The following is a 19,249-nucleotide window of genomic DNA, read 5'->3' as shown; positions in this document are numbered from 1 at the left end:
AAAGCCCGCAAACAGTTTGCTGAAGACAAGCAGACTAAGGAAATGGATTATTGGAACCATGTCCTGTGGTCTGATGAGACCAAACTTATTTGGTTCAGATGGTGTCAAGCGTTTGTGGCGGCAACCAGGTAAGGAGTACAAAGACATGTGTGTCTTGCCTACAGTCAAGCATGGTGGTGGGAGTGTCATGGTCTGGGCCTGCATGAGTGCTGCTAGCACTGGGGAGCTACAGTTCTTTGAGGCAACCATGAATGCCAACATGTACTGTGACATACTGCATGATCCCCTCCCTTCGGAGACTGGGCCACAGGGCAGTACTTCAACAGGATAACGACCCCAAACACACCTCAAAGATGACCACTGCCTTGCTAAAGAAGCTGAGGGTATAGGTGATGGACAGGCCAAACATGTCTCCAGACCTAAACCCTATTGAGCATCTGTGGGGCATCCTCAAACATCCACCAGCTCTGTGATGTCATCATGGAGGAGTGGAAGAAGACTCTAGTAGCAACCTGTGAAGCTCTGTTGAACTCCATGCCCAAGAGGGTTAAGGCAGGGCTGTAAAAGGATGGTGGCCACACAAAATATTGACACTTTGGGCCCAATTTGGACATTTTCACCCGTGGTTTACACATTAATGGCTGTGTATTGTGTTATTTTGAGGGGACAGCAAATTTACACTGTTATACAAGCTGTACAACCACTACTTTACATTGCAGCAAAGTGTAATTTCTTCAGTGTTGTCACATAAAAACATACACACACATATTTACAAAACATTTGAGGGGTATACTCACTTTTGTGAGATACTGTACATTAGATGTAGATTGTAAGCCTCACAATCACCCTCATCCCAACATGGCCGGTAAAGATCCGCCATCATTTCCCCTCTGGCATTTCCAGCTCTCAGCTGTCCGGATCAGATGCACACCATTCAATCCCACTGTGCCAGTCAGTTGCTGCTGCTGGGCCGTACTTGGCGGCAGACCTGAGGTGGAGACAGTCTCTCGGGCCGGATGGTATTGATGGCTGTGATGGGGGTCGGCGGTCGGGGCAAACAAGGGGGATTGCCAGTATCTATTTTTACCACCTGGAGAATGAGAGAGCATTGTGTTGGGCCACGTAGTGAAGAACCCTCCGGGTCCAGGGCCAGGGTCATTTCATCGTTCTTACAGGGAGAGGCTGAGCCAAAAGCTCCGGAGAGACTGTATAGAAACAGAGGGAGAAAGGGAGGGAGAGAGAGGAATACAAACCAGGAGATTAAGAGAGTGTGAGACAGCCGTTGATAGAGACAGATAGGGAAAGGTGACAGAAGCCTGAGTGAGAGATAGACTTGTGTCCTTGTTTGCTTCGAGGGCCTGGTGAGCTTACACCGTCCTTCAGAGACACACGTAAGTGTTTTTTTAATTCACTCATGCGATACACAACAGTTTCATGATAATTATTATTTACTGTAATTATTTACTGTTGCCTTTCTAACTTCTCATCCACATGGATTGATTACAGAGGCATTACAAGGATGGGTGGGTTGGGGTTGTTGGAAAAGCTTGACTTTTGGGGGCCATTTGATTCAATCCAAAATAGAGGGCATTTGTGAAGATATGTGAATCAAGTTTACATCCGATATTTGTTGAATGTGTTGTGATCTTTTGACGGAGGACGAGTGAAGTTATATGAATTCAATGACAGTTAATCATTTTATATTGTCTAAGCCTGTCCAGAACAGTTTGAAATGAAAGTGTTATTTTCAGTTATAATATAAATTGTCATTGTCAAGCTATGTTTGCTCTTCAAATTACAACATCTTTTAAAACAGAGCAAAGTAAATATCCCACATCTTCATAAAATACACACACATGTATATATATATATATATATATATATATATATATATATATGTATATATTCTTATGGCTTTACACTCCAAAGTTTTGGATTTGAAATCAACCAATTGCTATGAGGTTTAAGTTTAGATTATTTACATTTATTAGAAGGTATGTGTTTACATATAGGTTTTGCCATTTGGAAATCTGGAACAAACTTTTCCCCTTGTTTCAGGGTGCCAAAAGAAATGAAACAGATTCACATAATTTACAAATTAGCAACCATGTTGCTAATTTATGTAATAACTGCCTGAATCTCTTGGACTGTGTTCGAAAACTGTCAGGAACACTTGTTTTTCTTTTTGCCTGAGCGTAAGTGGAGCCGACCAAGAAGAGCAAATGTGACTGACGGACTACCCCTTAGCGTAGTGGTTAGCGAATCAGCCCTGCAGACTATAGGTCTTGCGTTCAAATCTTGTCACAGTCAAAACAAATTATGCGTTATGATTTTGTCTGGATAGACAAAAACTTCACTGGTTACAACCTTCAGTAGCTATGTTATAGAAAGCCTAAAATAAAACTGTTTACGGTTATATTGCAACTATTTCTGGTGGATTTTAGAAGTACGCATCCATGCATGCTTTTTGGATCAGGATAGACAAAAACTTTGCTGGCTACAACCTTCAGCAGCTACGTTATAGTAAGCCTAAAATAAAACTGGTTACGGTTATACAATATTGCAACTATTTCTGGTGGCAGTAAAAGAGGAGGGGTGTCCATGATTCTCTTATCTTTCCACTTGATGAAAAAGTCAGTTAAAATTGATAGGTATTGTATCAATGTAATTCACAAATTTAAAAAATTGCCATGAAATTAAATAGCTTTGCCACTGTAAAGTTAATCTTCAGTCTCACTATCAATTGTTAAATTCTTATGACTATTCCAAGCAGAAAGTTAGTAGATACTAGTAAGCCTATTACTGGCAAATAAGCTGTTAAAACGGCCAGTGGCAAAGCCCATAAAGTTCATAGATGCTATTTGTGGTGGAAGTAAATTTAATAAGAAACATTAGTCAGTTTAAATCAATGCTTAATAGTGTCTAGCGATATATTCAAACTTGCTGTGAAGTTAATGTGTGACAAAATGATCTAATGTCGAGATGTTATACTGACACTCAGCGTATGTGTAGCTTTGCGTCGTAGTGGTTACATGGGGGACCAGGGTTTGAATCCAGTGAGGGAACAACGTTTAACGTCCTTATTTTCATTTACACCATTTTGGTCCTCATGTTGATGAACACCATTAGCGGACTCTAAAGACAAATGTTTAGAATGACCGGACATTGACTGCTGTCTTATAACAACAAGAAAAGTCTGTCGAGTAAAATGTCCCAATACTATTGCTGCCCTGAAATATGGGGATTTTGTATAAAAGGTGTAATTGTTTCAATATGGTGAAACCAATACGTACACAAATATCAAGTTTATCAGACACCAGGCGCTTACAGAAAACACTGGTGATGGCCTCTATGCTAGATGTTATTATCTACTGATGAGCATTTCATAATCTAGTCTGCATGGAAAAAGGATTAATTTGCTTGATCCTCACGGTGGTTGAGTGACAAAAGAGTCTTCATTTTTGCATATGCTGTGAGGTCTTCCCGTCACTCCCGGTCCGATTCCTCCCTGCCACACTCTGCACCTGCCACCAGTCCACTTCCCAGCACGCATGAACGCACCCAACACTCCAGATCCCAATCACCGGAATATTGAACACCTGTGCCCTGTTTACCCCTCTATTTAACCTGTGCTCTTCCTCCCCTCCAGCGTGAGGTATTGTTCCCAGTGGACCTGCCAAGCCTTCTATCGCGCGCTCATTACTAGTAGATTCCCAGCCTGTTGTGTTCTCTGCCCTCTTGTCCCGTCCTCTCTCCTCGTTTCCAGAACCCTGCGTCTTGACCTGCTTGTCCGCCCCGTCGTGTATCTCCCTGCCTACTCTACCTGTGTCGTTGCCTGTACGGACTGCCTTCCCGGAATACCGACCTCCCTGCCTGCCCCTGGATATCCTTGCCGTCTCTCCCGTCCTGTACTATAGCCTCCGCGGATTGATCACCCGGCATCCTGACCTACTTGCCTGCTTCTCGGTTTCGCGTCTCTGCTCCTCCCTGCCTGTGCCTTCGCCTTCAAGGACTGATATCCCGGTTTCCGACTCTCTGCCTGTCTTCATCATTTGTGTGCTTGCCTACTCCCTTGTGCGACGTAAACAATAAAACCTACCATTGCACTTCTGCAATTGGACCCACACTACTCTGGTCCTGGTGTTCATTACAGAATACCTCACCGCACCGATGGATCCAGCAGAGCTGCATGCGCAACTGTCGCAGCAAGAGGTGAGGATCGAGGAGATGATGCGGCTGCTTCGACATCCAGTACCCACGCCTCCTCCGTCCGGTATGGTTGCCGTCTCCGCCTCCGCTCCTAACATATCCCTGCCAAGCAAATACGACGGGTCTCCGGGAAAGTGCAAGGGGTTCCTAATGCAGTGTTCGAAGTACATCGCTTATCACCCGAGCCAGTTCAGCCGTGACCAGAACAAGGTGGACTTCGTCATCTCCTTGCTAACTGACAAAGCCCTAGACTGGGCCACAGCCTTGTGGTCCGCAAATAGCCCCGAACTAGGCTCGGAGGCACAGTTCCTTGCCCTATTCAGGGAAGTATTCGACCACCCCGTCACGGGACGCAACGTAGGGGATCAGCTGGTCGAGATCAGGCAGGGGACACGCACCGCGGCAGCATACGCCCTGGATTTCCGCACCTTGGCTGCTGGGAGTGGGTGGAGCGAGGCTGCCCTGCTCACGGTCTACCGGAGGGGACTGAATCGGGAGCTGCAGGCAGAGCTGGCCTGCAGGGGTGACCTCGCCTCCCTCAGTGAGTACATCAATGTGTCCATTGCCATAGACAACTTACTGTTGGACCGAAGGAGGACTACCACCCTACGACCCAGACCGGCCCCTTCGACATCCACGGTGTCGACACCCCCAGCGACACCACCAGAGCACGAACTCATGCAACTAGGTCGTTCCCGTCTGTCCGCCGCGGAGCACCATCGTCGCCGTTCCGAGGGTCTCTGCCTATACTGTGGCGAAAGAGGACACTTCGCCTCCCGGTGCTCTATCAGGCCGCCTCGTCCCGGAGAGAGAGAGACCTCCGCGCACCATCAGGTAGGAAGCTCCCACCTCCTCAACGTCACCCATAGGCAGTTGCATCTACCTGTGTGTCTCACTGTCAGGGGGCATCCGTTCTGCCTGGAGGGCTTGGTCGACTCAGGAGCCGCTGGGAGTTTCATAGACATGGAAACGGCAGAACAACTGGGGATCAAATTGTACCCAATAGAACCGCCGTTACGCGTGAAATCCCTGGATGGGGGACCGCTTGGATCCGGCTACGTTCGCCATCAAACGGAACCACTAGACATGCAGGTGGGGGCATTGCACACTGAACGCATCCAGTTGCTAGTGGTTTCCTCCCCCCATGAGCCGGTGGTGCTGGGGCACCCCTGGCTCTGCCTACACGACCCAGACATATCCTGGAGTAAAGGAGAGTTGACGGCCTGGAATATGACCTGCCTTTCTCGCTGTTTGAGTGTTCCCTGCAGAGCCACCTCCGTGGAAAGCGCCATGACTTCAACCACTCCGGAACCCCCGCCCGTGTACTCCCAGTTCAGACAGGTCTTCAGCGAGGAAAAAGCCTCGGAGTTACCACCACACCGCCCGTGGGACTGCGCCATAGAGCTGGTCGAGGGAGCCCCGCTTCCACAGGGACGCGTGTATCCTCTGTCCGTCCCGGAAACAGAGGCCATGAACACCTACATCGACGAGTCTCTGCGTCAAGGAGCTATCCGCCCGTCGACGTCCCCTGCTGCTTCTAGCTTCTTCTTCATTGGAAAGAAGGACGGCGGCTTACGCCCCTGCATAGATTACAGAGGACTGAACGCTGTGACCGTCAAGAACCGCTATCCTTTACCTCTCATCTCGGCGGCGTTGGAACAAATCGGACAGGCCTCTATCTTCACCAAGTTGGATTTGCGGAGCGCGTATCATCTCGTGCGCATACGAAAAGGTGATGAATGGAAAACCGCCTTCATCACCCAACGCGGCCACTATGAATACCGAGTCATGCCCTTCGGCCTAACCAATGCACCCGCCGTCTTCCAGGCATTCATGAATGACATATTCCGGGACCTGATTGACCGGTTTGTCATAATATACCTTGATGACATCCTAATCTATTCCGGAAACCTAACAGAGCACATTGGGCACGTCTGACAAGTACTACAACGGTTGCAGCAACACCGACTGTATGTAAAACTAGAAAAGAGTGTGTTCCACGTTTCCCAAGTGGCCTTCCTTGGATCGGTGCTGTCGCCAGGCTGTGTCCAGATGGACGAGAGCAAGGTTTCTGCAGTGCGTCAGTGGCCACCCCCCAAAACCGTCAAGGAGATGCAACGATTCCTGGGGTTTGCAAACTATTACCGACGGTTCATCAGGAACTTCAGCACCATCGCTGCCCCGTTGACCGCTCTGACCAGCCAGAAAACCAGGACGTTGTGTTGGACTGACGCTGCCAAAGCAGCCTTTGATAAACTGAAGGACCTATTCACCAGTGCTCCCATACTCCACCAGCCTGATTCCAAACTCCCGTTCGTAGTGGAAGTGGACGCCTCGGAAACGGGAGTAGGGGCGATCCTGTCACAACGCGTTGGCACGCCTCCCAAGTTGCGCCCTTGCGCCTTCTACTCTAAGAAACTCACCCCTGCTCAACGGAATTACGATGTCGGGAATCGAGAGCTCCTCGCGATTAAACTGGCACTGGAAGAATGGAGACACTGGTTGGAGGGAGCCCTTCACCCCTTCCTGGTACTCACGGACCACCGCAACCTGGAATATTTGCAGTCGGCTAAACGTTTAAATCCCCGGCAAGCTCGATGGTCTCTTTTCTTCAACCGCTTTCGTTTTTCAGTCTCCTATGTACCGGGGAAAAAGAACACCAAGGCTGACTCCCTCTCCCGCTTGTTCGAGCAACCGACCTGCCCTCCGTCGCCCGAAACAATTCTGCCCTCCACCTGCCGTGTCGGACCAATACGCTGGGACATCCAGGACACCATCGAGGAGGCCCTGTTGACGGATCCGGCCCCTCCCACCTGCCCACCAGGGAAGATTTATGTCCCTGCGGCGGTTCGTCCCCAATTATTGCAATGGTGCCACACTTCGTTGGGGACTGGGCATCCGGGCATCACCCGTACCACTAAAATCCTGGGTAAGCGGTATTGGTGGGCGTCTCAATCCGACGATGTGCGCGACTATGTCCTGTCCTGCCCTGTTTGCGCGCAATCGAAAAGTCCCCGTCACTTACCCGAGGGGCTGCTACAGCCTCTACCTACTCCTCACCGCCCCTGGTCACATATCGCTATGGATTTTATAACAGACCTACCGGACTCCAACGGGTATACCACGATTCTCACCGTAGTTGACCGGTTTTCTAAGATGTGCCGTCTGATACCTCTAGCTAACCTGCCCAATGCCACAGAATTGGCGGACCTTATTTTCCAACAGGTGTTCCGGCAGTTCGGGATTCCCGAGGACATCGTGTCAGACCGGGGACCCCAATTCATCTCCCGTGTATGGAGGGCTTTCTGCGACCGACTCGGGGTATCAGTAAGCCTATCCTCCGGGTACCATCCTGAGACCAACGGTCAGACGGAAAGACTAAACCAGGATATAGGAAAGTATCTGCGACAACAGTGTCAGAAACAGCCACACGACTGGAGCCGGTTCCTCCCATGGGTAGATGTTGGGTTCAATTCACCAAACTTCTATATAGTCTATTTTGTCTAATGAGAAAGAACCACACCAAGAGTCAGAAAGACGTTTTAGAAGTCACTTCTGCAGAAGGGAGAGAGCCGTTGATCTCCACTGAGCCAGGAACGAGCCTGCATGTAGGATTCAACTCAGCCACTCACACCTTCTCCATGGGTGGACTCGTTTTTATTTAGAAGCACAGCGTTCAGTAGTCATAACACACATGTCCTTTTCCTCTTGGTTATCTCTAGTTGTTATTGCATACTGGAACATCTTGTTATTGAGCGTTATAGGTAGGAAGCATGTGGACAGTAATGAAAACCACATAACTGTTTCAATTGGAACATGTTATTCTAGGCTTATACTGAATGTAATTTAGATAGATTGGTGAAAGCTTTCACAATGATTGAAACAGATCCTATATGAAACATTAACTTCTTACAGTAGAATACGCACAAAACTCCCTCATTCACTCCTCCCTCAGACTCACTCCGTTTCAATGTGTCTTCGGTTATCAACCCCCTCTTTTCCCCTGGGATACAGAACCCGGTCCGGTCCCCGCAGTGGACGAGTGGTTCAGACGCAGCGCGAGAGTCTGGGAGACGGCGCACCGGCATCTCCAACAGGCGTCAAGTGCGCAGAAGACATACGCTGATCGCCGCCGGCGCCCGTCTCCCCTCTACCACCCCGGTCAGCGGGTTTGGCTGTCAACTCGGGACATCCGCCTGCGTCTCCCATGCCGTAAGCTATCCCCCAAGTACATCGGTCCTTTCAAGATTATACGACGCATAAACCCTGTTACCTACCGTCTGCAATTGCCCCGCCAGTACAGGATCTCCCCTACGTTTCATGTATCTCTCCTCAAGCCGGTTCATTGCAGTCCCCTGCATCCACCGGTCGCCCTGCATCCTGCTCCGCCTCCTTTGGACGTGGATGGGGGACCGGCGTATGCAGTGCGGGACATCCTGGATTCCCGCCGCCGTGGTGGCCTCCTACAGTACTTGGTTGATTGGGAAGGTTATGGCCCGGAGGAGAGGGCCTGGGTGGCCGCTCGCGACGTCCTGGCCGCGGACCTCACTGCGCGGTTCCACGCTGCGCGCCCGGATCATCCTGCTCCCCGTCCGCGGGGTCGTCCGCCGCGGCGGTCTCGGCCGTCGGGGGCCGGCCGTAGGGAGGGGGGTTCTGTGAGGTCTTCCCGTCACTCCCGGTCCGATTCCTCCCTGCCACACTCTGCACCTGCCACCAGTCCACTTCCCAGCACGCATGAACGCACCCAACACTCCAGATCCCAATCACCGGAATATTGAACACCTGTGCCCTGTTTACCCCTCTATTTAACCTGTGCTCTTCCTCCCCTCCAGCGTGAGGTATTGTTCCCAGTGGACCTGCCAAGCCTTCTATCGCGCGCTCATTACTAGTAGATTCCCAGCCTGTTGTGGTCTCTGCCCTCTTGTCCCGTCCTCTCTCCTCGTTTCCAGAACCCTGCGTCTTGACCTGCTTGTCCGCCCCGTCGTGTATCTCCCTGCCTACTCTACCTGTGTCGTTGCCTGTACGGACTGCCTTCCCGGAATACCGACCTCCCTGCCTGCCCCTGGATATCCTTGCCGTCTCTCCCGTCCTGTACTATAGCCTCCGCGGATTGATCACCCGGCATCCTGACCTACTTGCCTGCTTCTCGGTTTCGCGTCTCTGCTCCTCCCTGCCTGTGCCTTCGCCTTCAAGGACTGATATCCCGGTTTCCGACTCTCTGCCTGTCTTCATCATTTGTGTGCTTGCCTACTCCCTTGTGCGACGTAAACAATAAAACCTACCATTGCACTTCTGCAATTGGACCCACACTACTCTGGTCCTGGTGTTCATTACATATGCCCTGTAAATACTCATAATTAGCAATCATGTGCAAAGATCACATTTGATATTAGGACGCTCCATCATCTTCCAAACAACAAATAATTCATCCTTATTTTCATCCTTTTTTTGTTTTGTCATTAGACATTTTTTAAAGCCTCTACAGAAACGTTTCAACAAAAAACTGCTACAAGCAGAAAGAACCTTCTCCACTCTCTGCATGGGGGTCTTGATATCCAGGCACACATTCACCAGATACATTTAAATGTGCCAAAACCTGCCATCAAACAACCATCTTATGTTGTGATTTCAGAGTACCAGTTTTGTCTTTACAATAATTCCAAGTTCTACTAGTTGCTTGCTAGCAGTAGTCCAGGCTAACGCAGCTTTGAAAGGGGTTAGATTAAGTTATTCATGCTCTGGCCTCATTCTGTTGGTTTGGTGAGCTGCAGTGTCTACTTTCCATGAGAAGATAGTGATTAATGACTGGGTTGCGGACAGTGGCATGGTGGCAGATCTGAATTAATTCATTATTACTCACTCAATGGCCCGCAAAGGGAGAGTTTATTTATCAGAAGCCTGATGTAGCCCATCTTCCTTTGTTCCAGCTACACCTGTCTTAGCCTTAAATATAAACAACACATTGGATGTTATCAGTAGTGTTCTTACCATAAGGCAGAAAGGGCATCTGCTTTAGGCCTCACATCATCAGAGGCCTTGTGAACTGGGCATTAATACAAAATAATCATTAGAATGTCGTTACTGTAATCTGTTTAATCTCTGCTCGAGGTCCTTCCCCCCTGAAGAAACAAATTAGCCCACCGACACCAGATACTCTGCTCACTGCTAGTGATGCAATGTTTGCTAACAATACATTGCTTTTTAATAACTAATTATGTTTTTACTGACTTTAACTGACATTGCTTAAGATTGATTTGAGTCTTTTGTTTGAACTGCTGGCTGCAACCAATTCTACAGCAGGACTTACCAGTAACTGACTTTCATGTGAGCAGAAATAATAATAATTCTGTAGGCTGGATGGAGAAGAGTACAAGTTGTCAGGTTAAAGTCATAGACTAATTATTACAACCTAACTGCACCCAAGCATTGGTCAGGCCTGCAATACATGTATGGATAGGCAAGTTTTTTGGAGGAGTTTCTTAACATTGGGCTCAATGGAGCACTAATGTATATTTCACCTTGGGATTATGGTATACTATTCGCATTTAGTATCATTAAATCAGGGAGTGTAACAAAATGCATGTATACAAATGTTAAAACTGGGATATGTTAAGTAGGTTTAGGATATTTTATAACACAAAATCAGAGGTTAGGATTAGGGTTCAGAGGACTATTTTAGACGTCACCCTGGTTAAATAAATAAGCAATACTTACATATTCATAATTAACGGCGGGTGTTCTACATATATGTGTTTGATCAGATGTATTATTTGTTTGACAGTTTGCATCAGGCCTCTAAGTTACCGAGATGTCCTCTGAGTGTTGCTGTGCTACTATAAAATATCCTCTTCATGTGTAGCCTGGTTTCAAAATGATATACTACAGATGTGGTGGCAATTTGGTCTAGTTGTTAGAGAATCTGACTGTTTTCGGAAAGGTCCCTGGTTTTAATCGACCACCAAGGTCATTTGCTATTTTCTTCTATCTCTGAGCAAGACAGTTAACCCTAATTACTCCTCCTCTTCCCTCCTAACATTCTCTCCAACTTGTTTCTATAAATTGGAATTGGTTTATGCCAAGGTTATTATAGTTTTGTATTTTTTATTAAGTTTTTATTTTTATTTCGTTTTGACGTTTTGTTTTCAAATTCAGTTTAGTTTTAATTAGTTTTTAAAGTGGGTTTGCTAGTTTAGTTTTTATTTTTTGAAAATGCTTAGTTTTAGTTTAGTTTTAGTCCTTTTTTGTAATATGGGCTATTTGTCAGGGGCAAGATTCAAAAAGGTCAGAAAAAACATCATACAATTATAGAAAATATTTATTCAACTATAAAACCAGTATATAAAATGTACATATGGGCACAAATATGTAAACAGTCTACACTCCGCAATAAATGCAAAATGTGGAAGCGACGTGTGCCAAGAAAAAAAACTAAATAGCCAACAGACTAAAGAAGACACACATGATGAACCGTATGTATTCAACTCATTTTTGAGTCACACAAGAAATTTCTGTCAGAATGTCAGGGAGCTTAATCTGAGAAAAGAACATGACAAATAAACAAAACAAAAAAATGTGTGTCCCGTGTGTGTGTGTGTGTTTGTGAACGAATCATTGACAAAGACGATTGGCGTAAACAGAATGAGAACATGGATCCATCATGCCTTGTTACCACTGTGCAGGCTGGTGGTGGTGGTGTAATGGTGTGGGGGATGTTTTCTTGGCACAATTTTGTCAACCACACATTACAATTTTAGTTAGTTACTGTTTTTTTGTAATGCCTCGTTTTTATTTTTATTTCAGTTAACGACAATGTTTTTTCCCACCTAGTTTTCGTTTTTTCATTCATTTTCGTTAACGATTATAACCTTGGTTCATGCCTGGTTAAATTACAGGGAAAATATGTTTGGAGTCCAATTGTGAGAACAATTAGAATGCTCACAAATGTAAATGTTCCCTATATTAAAGTGAACGGATACCTACACCATTCCTCTGTGAGTCTCCATCATGATAACCCGTCAACCATTTCCCTCTTCCACAGGTTTTGGTCCAGGATTCACTATGGCAACCGAGACAATGACAACCCGAGTCCAGGAGGAGAAGTCCCACCAGATGTCCAATGCCTTGGCCCTGACCTCGCAGATCAAGAAGAAGACCTTCAGGTCCAGGTGAATACTGACGCCGATGCTTCTTCAACATACAGTACCATACATCATGTTCATCCAGTGTTAACACACAGGCCTGTGCACAACCACAAACACACACACACAGTGACCTTGCATCGACATACTATAGATCATGTTCATCCGTGTTCAGATACAGTGACTTTGCCATGTCATGCCATACATCATGTTAAATCCAGTGTTTGGTATTGAACGTACATTGTATATACTGCAGAATAAATAATTTCAAAAATGTGTGTAGCTGAACAGTTTTCATTATTCCCTTAGTAAAAGGAAAACATGATTTCTTTCAATGTTATTCAGTGTGTGCAATCAGATTAATCATGTTCAACTGACCCTGGTTTTAGGTGCAGTGATGGGCTAAGTTACTTTAAGCAACATATGATATAGTCTATGACATGTAGCTTATACAGATGTGCTCATAAGTTTGCATACCCAGGAATTCTGAAATGTTGGCATTCATTTTAAAAATTCGACATATAATATATCATGCAAATATATATTTTATTGAAGGATAATGATCCTATGAAGCCATTTATTATCACACAGTTGTTTGGCTCCTTTTAAAATTATAATGATAACAGAAATCACCCAAATGGCCCTGATCAAAATGTTACATACCCTTGAATGTTTGGCCTTGTTACAGACACACAAGGTGACACACAGGTTAAAATGCCAATTAAAGGTTAATTTCCCACACCTGTGGCTATTGACATTGCAATTAGTGTCTGTGTATAAATAGTCAATGAGTTTGTTATAGCTCTCACGGAGATGCACTGAGCACGCTAGATACTGAACAATGGGGACCAGAAAAGAACTGTCACAAGACCTGCAAACTTTATAAAGATGGAAAAGGATATGAAAAGATTTCCAAAGCCTTGCATATGCCAGTCAATACTGTTCAAACACTTAATAAGAAGTGGAAAATTCAGGGATCTCAGGTAGACCAAGAACGATTTCAGCCAAAACTACCAGAAGAAATGTTTGGGATACAAAGAACAACCCACAGGTAACCTCAGGAGATGTACAGGGTGCTCTGGAAAATGATGGTGTGGTTGTTTCCAGGGGCACAATACGACAATACTTGAACAAAAATGAGCTGCATGGTCGAGTTGCCAGAAAGAAGCCTTTACCTCGCCAATACCACAAAAAAGCCCAGTTACAATATGCCTGACAACACTTTGACACGCCTCACAGCTTCTGGCACACTGTAATTTGGAGTGACAACATGAATCCAGTTATCAGAAAATACTGGCAGACAATTTGCATTCTTCTGCACGAAAGCTGAGCACGGGAAACTCTTGGACTTTCCAGCATCACAATGACCCTAAGCACAAGGCCCAGTTGACCCTCCAGTGGTTACAGCAGACAAGGGTGAAGGTTCTGGACTGGCCATCACAGTCTTCTGACCTTAATATCATCGAGCCACACTGGGGAGATCTCAAACGTGCGCTTCATGCAAGACAACCAAAGAATTTGCGTGACCTGGAGGCAATTTGCCAAAATGAATGAGACTACAATAATTTGGGGCCTCATAGATAACTATTACAAACGACTGCACGCTGTCATTGATACTAATAGGGACAATACACAGTATTAACCTTTTCACGCGTGAGTTTCAAATATTCCTTACCGACCCCCCAGCGTGAGTTTTTTTGCACGTGACTTCAGTACTCTGCAGCATTTGAACTCACGCCAGCATTTGAACAGTCACCTTGCTAGGTAAGGAACACTACATGCATTGCATTGCAAGCTTCTCTCGTTGACTCGAATTCTAAGAGCTGCAAAAGTTGGTTGATTTATTACTGTAGCTAGCTAGAAAACGTCAGCTAACTGCTAGCAAACGTCAGCTGCCTGCTAGCTAACAAATCGTGACCAGTTATTCAGTGCAGTGAAAATGAATAAACTATATAAAATGCATACAACGGGGAACGTAACTTCTAGAAAGTTTTTGCAATGGTTTTGATCGGTAGTAGTCGCTAATATAATTCGTTTTTGTGCATTAGTGTTGGCTGTCTGTTGGTACGTAACTAACACTTCTTGTCCCGATTTGAATGCTTTCTACCTGGTTAATATCATAGTATGGTCTTGAAACAATTACAATCAGGAAATAAAGTTATAAACACTGTTTGAGCTAAATGTGAGTAAATAATAGCGCGGTTTTACCAGCCATTGTTACGTTACTTGTAGCTAGGTATGCTAATGGTGCATTCTAAACATGACGTTCTAATCACACCGGTGTGATCGTACGCTCCAGGGACCACTCTAGATTGATCACACCAGTGTGATCGTACGCGCCAAAGGGTTAATAACTAAGGGTATGCAGACTTTTGAACAGTTGTCATTTCATTTTTTTTCTTTGTTGCTATGTTTTGTTTTATGATTGTACCATTCTGTTATATCCTACAATTGAATATGAATCCCACAAGAAATAAAAGAAATGAGTTTTGCCTGCTCACTCATGTTTTCTTTACTAATGATATATATATTATCAATTCTCCAAGGGTATACACACCTTAGAGCTATATATATAATATGACATGTAGCTTATATATGTACATATATATTTATACGTTTAACCCTCCTATTGTGTTCGAAAATGGTTTGCACTCTTAGGGTTCGCAGGTCAAATTTGACCCATGTTTGAATACATTAACAAGCACTGAAAAAAACAATAATTATCATCCAATAATTGTTTTCATCTGCTAAGTAACTTATTATTCATCCATAATATATACATATACACTCACCTAAAGGATTATTAGGAACACCTGTTCAATTTCTCATTAATGCAATTATCTAATCAACCAATCACATGGCAGTTGCTTCAATGCATTTAGGGGTGTGGTCCTGGTCAAGACAATCTCCTGAACTCCAAACTGAATGTCAGAATGGGAAAGAAAGGTGATTTACGCAATTTTGAACGTGGCATGGTTGTTGGCGCCAGACGGGCCGGTCTGAGTATTTCACAATCTGCTCAGTTACTGGGATTTTCACGCACAACCATTTCTAGGGTTTACAAAGAATGGTGTGAAAAGGGAAACACATCCAGTATGCGGCAGTCCTGTGGGCGAAAATGCCTTGTTGATGCTAGAGGTCAGAGGAGAATGGGCCGACTGATTCAAGCTGATAGAAGAGCAACTTTGACTGATATAACCACTCGTTACAACCGAGGTATGAAGCAAAGCATTTGTGAAGCCACAACACGCACAACCTTGAGGCGGATGGGCTACAACAGCAGAAGACCCCACCGGGTACCACTCATCTCAACTACAAATAGGAAAAAGAGGCTACAATTTGCACGAGCTCACCAAGATTGGACAGTTGCAGACTGGAAGAATGTTGCCAGGTCTGATGAGTATCGATTTCTGTTGAGACATTCAGATGGTAGAGTCAGAATTTGGCGTAAACAGAATGAGAACATGGATCCATCATGCCTTGTTACCACTGTGCAGGCTGGTGGTGGTGGTGTAATGGTGTGGGGGATGTTTTCTTGGCACACTTTAGGCCCCTTAGTGCCAATTGGGCATCGTTTAAATGCCACGGCCTACTTGAGCATTGTTTCTGACCATGTCCATCCCTTTATGACCACCATGTACCCATCCTCTGATGGCTACTTTCAGCAGGATAATGCACCATGTCACAAAGCTTGAATCATTTCAAATTGGTTTCTTGAACATGACAATGAGTTCACTGTACTGAAATGGCCCCCACAGTCACCAGATCTCAACCCAAGAGAGCATCTTTGGGATGTGGTGGAACGGGAGCTTTGTGCCCTGGATGTGCATCCCACAAATCTCCTAAAACAAACAACACTTTGTTTTGATCAGTCTCACAACAGGATTTATGACCAAGTGTCATCTCCGGGAATGTGTGTGTGTATTTATGTATGTGTTCATGTTGATATGCATGAAGGGCAGCGTGTGAATGTTTAGGTGTGTGCCTTGCAAATGTATTTTTGACATTAGTGGTAAATGAATCTGTCCTTGTGAGGGCATCACTGGCATCTCTTCCTCTTGCTTCCGATAGGTACAGTTGCATTCTTGACTTGAAGCTGCATCACCACGTTGGCAGATGCAGGGGTTCAGGGTAGACATCGCTGTTGTTTTGTATGAAGGCTCATCTTTCTAGCTTCTCCAGATAGAGCCTCATTTTATGGCTATGGAGAGTTCCACCCAGGATACATTTCAGTCCACACTATCAAAGCATTGTCAAAACATCCAAGATGTAGCCACCTTGCTGTCATCCGTTTGCAAGTGTAGGTGCCAGTGACCTTGTCCAAGTTAATTCCTTGTTTGTTTTTATTGTAATCCAGGATTACTCCTGTGGAATGGGCTCATCACCATCACATTTTTGTTCCTGTTGGAACAGTATGACACAAATGTGGTGCCTTAAGTATAGGCAAACTTTGAATAGAAAGTGAGAAAGCTCCAGCCTACAGTCATGTGAAAACATTAGGACACCTTATGAAAACGTGTTTTTTAACACATTTTGACATTTGGATATTTTATATCAATTTTAACAAGTAATATAACTAAACAAGTAAAACGGAAGAAAATACTTTACGATACTTTCTGTAAAATGTAATAAAATAAACATTCAATTTCTGATGAGGAATAAATTAGGACACACCCACATTTTGTCCCACTTAAAATGGCTGAAATCACACACAGGTGTATCACATCAGGTGCACATGATTAGAACATTGTTACTCAGCATTTTGAAGGAGGCTTGCCCTATTTAAACCTCAGACATTCAGTTTGGTGTGCTCCTGACTGTTGACGTGAGAGTGAACACCATGGTGAGATCGAAAGACCTGTCTGAGGCCTTCAGAAAGAAGATTGCTGCAGCTTATGAGTCTGGTAAGGGATTTAAAAAGATCTCAAAAAAGTTTGAAATCAGCCATTCCACTGTCCGGAAAATAGTGTACAAGTGGAGGACATTCAAAGCAACTGCCAACATGCCCAAGGCTGGCCGTCCAAGCAAGTTCACCCCGAGAGCAGACCGCAAGATGCTAAAAGAAGTCTCCAAAACCCCTAAAATGTCATCACGGGACCTACAGCAGGCTCTGGTGACTGTTGATGTGAAAGTGCATGCCTCTACAATCAGAAAGAGACAGCACAAGTTTAATCTTTACGCGATGCGTGCAAGGAGGAAACCTTTACTCTCCAAGAGAAACACTAAGGCCAGACTGAAGTTTGCCAGAGAGAACAGAGACAATGAACAGGACTTCTAGAATAATGTTCTTTGGACAGATGAGTCTAAAATTGAATTATTTGGACACCAGAACAGAGGATGTTTGGCGCACACCAAATACAGCGTTCCAGGAAAAATACCTCATACCAACTGTGAAACATGGAGGTGGAAGTGTCATGGTTTGGGGATGCTTTGCTGCAGCAGGACCTGGCCAGCTCACCATCATAGAATCCATCATGAATTCTACAGTGTATCAGAGGGTGCTTGAGCAACATGTGAGACCTTCTGTAAGAAAATTCAAGCTGAAGTGGAACTGGACCCTGCAACATGACAATGACCCTAAACATACGAGTAAATCCACCAAGGACTGGCTGAAAACTAAGAAATGGAGAGTCCTGAAATGGTCCAATCAAAGCCCAGATCTTAATCCCATTGAGATGCTGTGGGGTGACTTGAAACGGGCCGCACATGCAATTAGATCACTTGAAACTGTTTACCTGCAATTAGATCACTTTCTTTTCCAGAGATGAATAAAACAAGATTAGACATCGATATGTGAACATTTCATAATGAATAACTGAATATTTTAATATTTGCTGCATGCCTCTCTAAAATGTAATTAACGTCAATACGTTTTCTTGGCATGAAACTACACAATAATATTATACTTCTATTATATAATTGTATTACTATTCTTTTTGTTTTGTTGTAATTTTTGTTATTCATGATGGTTTGGCAACATTTGCTATGTATTTCTCTGCATAAACAGCCTGTAATTACTACTGGGTCAAATTTCACCCATAACACCACGGATATATATTTTATAGACATTTAAAAAAGTGAAAATTGATCAAAATATGATTTATTGTATTCAGTAGGTAATTGTTGAGGATGTAATGAAGCCTTGTTCTGATTAGAAATAAAGGTTTGTTTCACACATCTTAACTTGAAAATCGGTCAAATTTGACCCAAGCACACTAGGAGGGATATGTACATATAAGTTACATTTAACAAAGATATACTTTTCTGCTTGTGTGTTTTGTAATTCAGTGTTGATTCAATGATGCCGCAGATTGCATATCTTAATTTTAAAATGTATGACACTATTATTTAGATATCTCAACATTGAGAACACCTAAAAACATTAATTTCACCATGCATTTAATTATTGACCAACATTTGTTTTATGTCAAAGCAATCTGAAAGGCATGTTAAATATAGTGATGATTTAGATTTGGCACCTGGATTAGTAAAAAGAGAGCAGTACATAATTACAGAGATCATACGTTTCCTGTAGTTCTTGACCAGGTTTGCACACACTGCAGCAGGGATTTTGGCCCACTCCTCCATACAGACCCTCTTCAGATCCTTCAGGTTTCGGGGCTGTTGCTGGGCAATATGGACTTTCAGCTCCCTCCAAAGATTTTCTATTGGGTTCAGGTCTGGAGACTGGCTAGGCCACTCCAGGACCTTGAGATGCTTCTAATGGAGCCACTTCTTAGTTGCCCTGGCTGTGTGTTTCGGGTGGTTGTCATGCTGGAAGACCCAGCCACGACCCATCTTCAATGCTCTTACTGAGGGAAGGAGGTTGTTGGCCAAGATCTCGCGATACATGGCCCCATCCATCCTCCCCTCAATACGGTGCAGTCGTCCTGTCCCCTTTG

The 19,249-nt window shown here is 44.8% G+C and overlaps 1 protein-coding gene across 2 annotated transcripts in view; it reads left to right on the top strand.

The window, feature by feature from the left end:
* The first annotated feature begins 1,163 nt into the window (after window positions 1-1,163).
* The window catches only part of myom3 (myomesin 3), an 85,939-nt gene continuing 67,853 nt past the window's right edge, over window positions 1,164-19,249 (top strand). For both annotated transcript variants that reach the window (XM_034289141.1, XM_010885349.3), the window contains exons 1-2: window positions 1,164-1,391; window positions 12,248-12,374. In XM_034289141.1, the coding sequence (XP_034145032.1) occupies window positions 12,268-12,374 (107 nt within the window). In that variant the 5' untranslated portion in view covers window positions 1,164-1,391; window positions 12,248-12,267. The remainder of the gene's footprint in view (window positions 1,392-12,247; window positions 12,375-19,249) is intronic.

Source organism: Esox lucius, chromosome 20 (assembly GCF_011004845.1).
Source record: "Esox lucius isolate fEsoLuc1 chromosome 20, fEsoLuc1.pri, whole genome shotgun sequence".
NCBI lineage: Eukaryota > Metazoa > Chordata > Actinopteri > Esociformes > Esocidae > Esox > Esox lucius.
The sequence above is the reverse complement of the archived record's forward strand: the minus strand, read 5'-3'. Positions and strand labels throughout refer to the sequence as shown.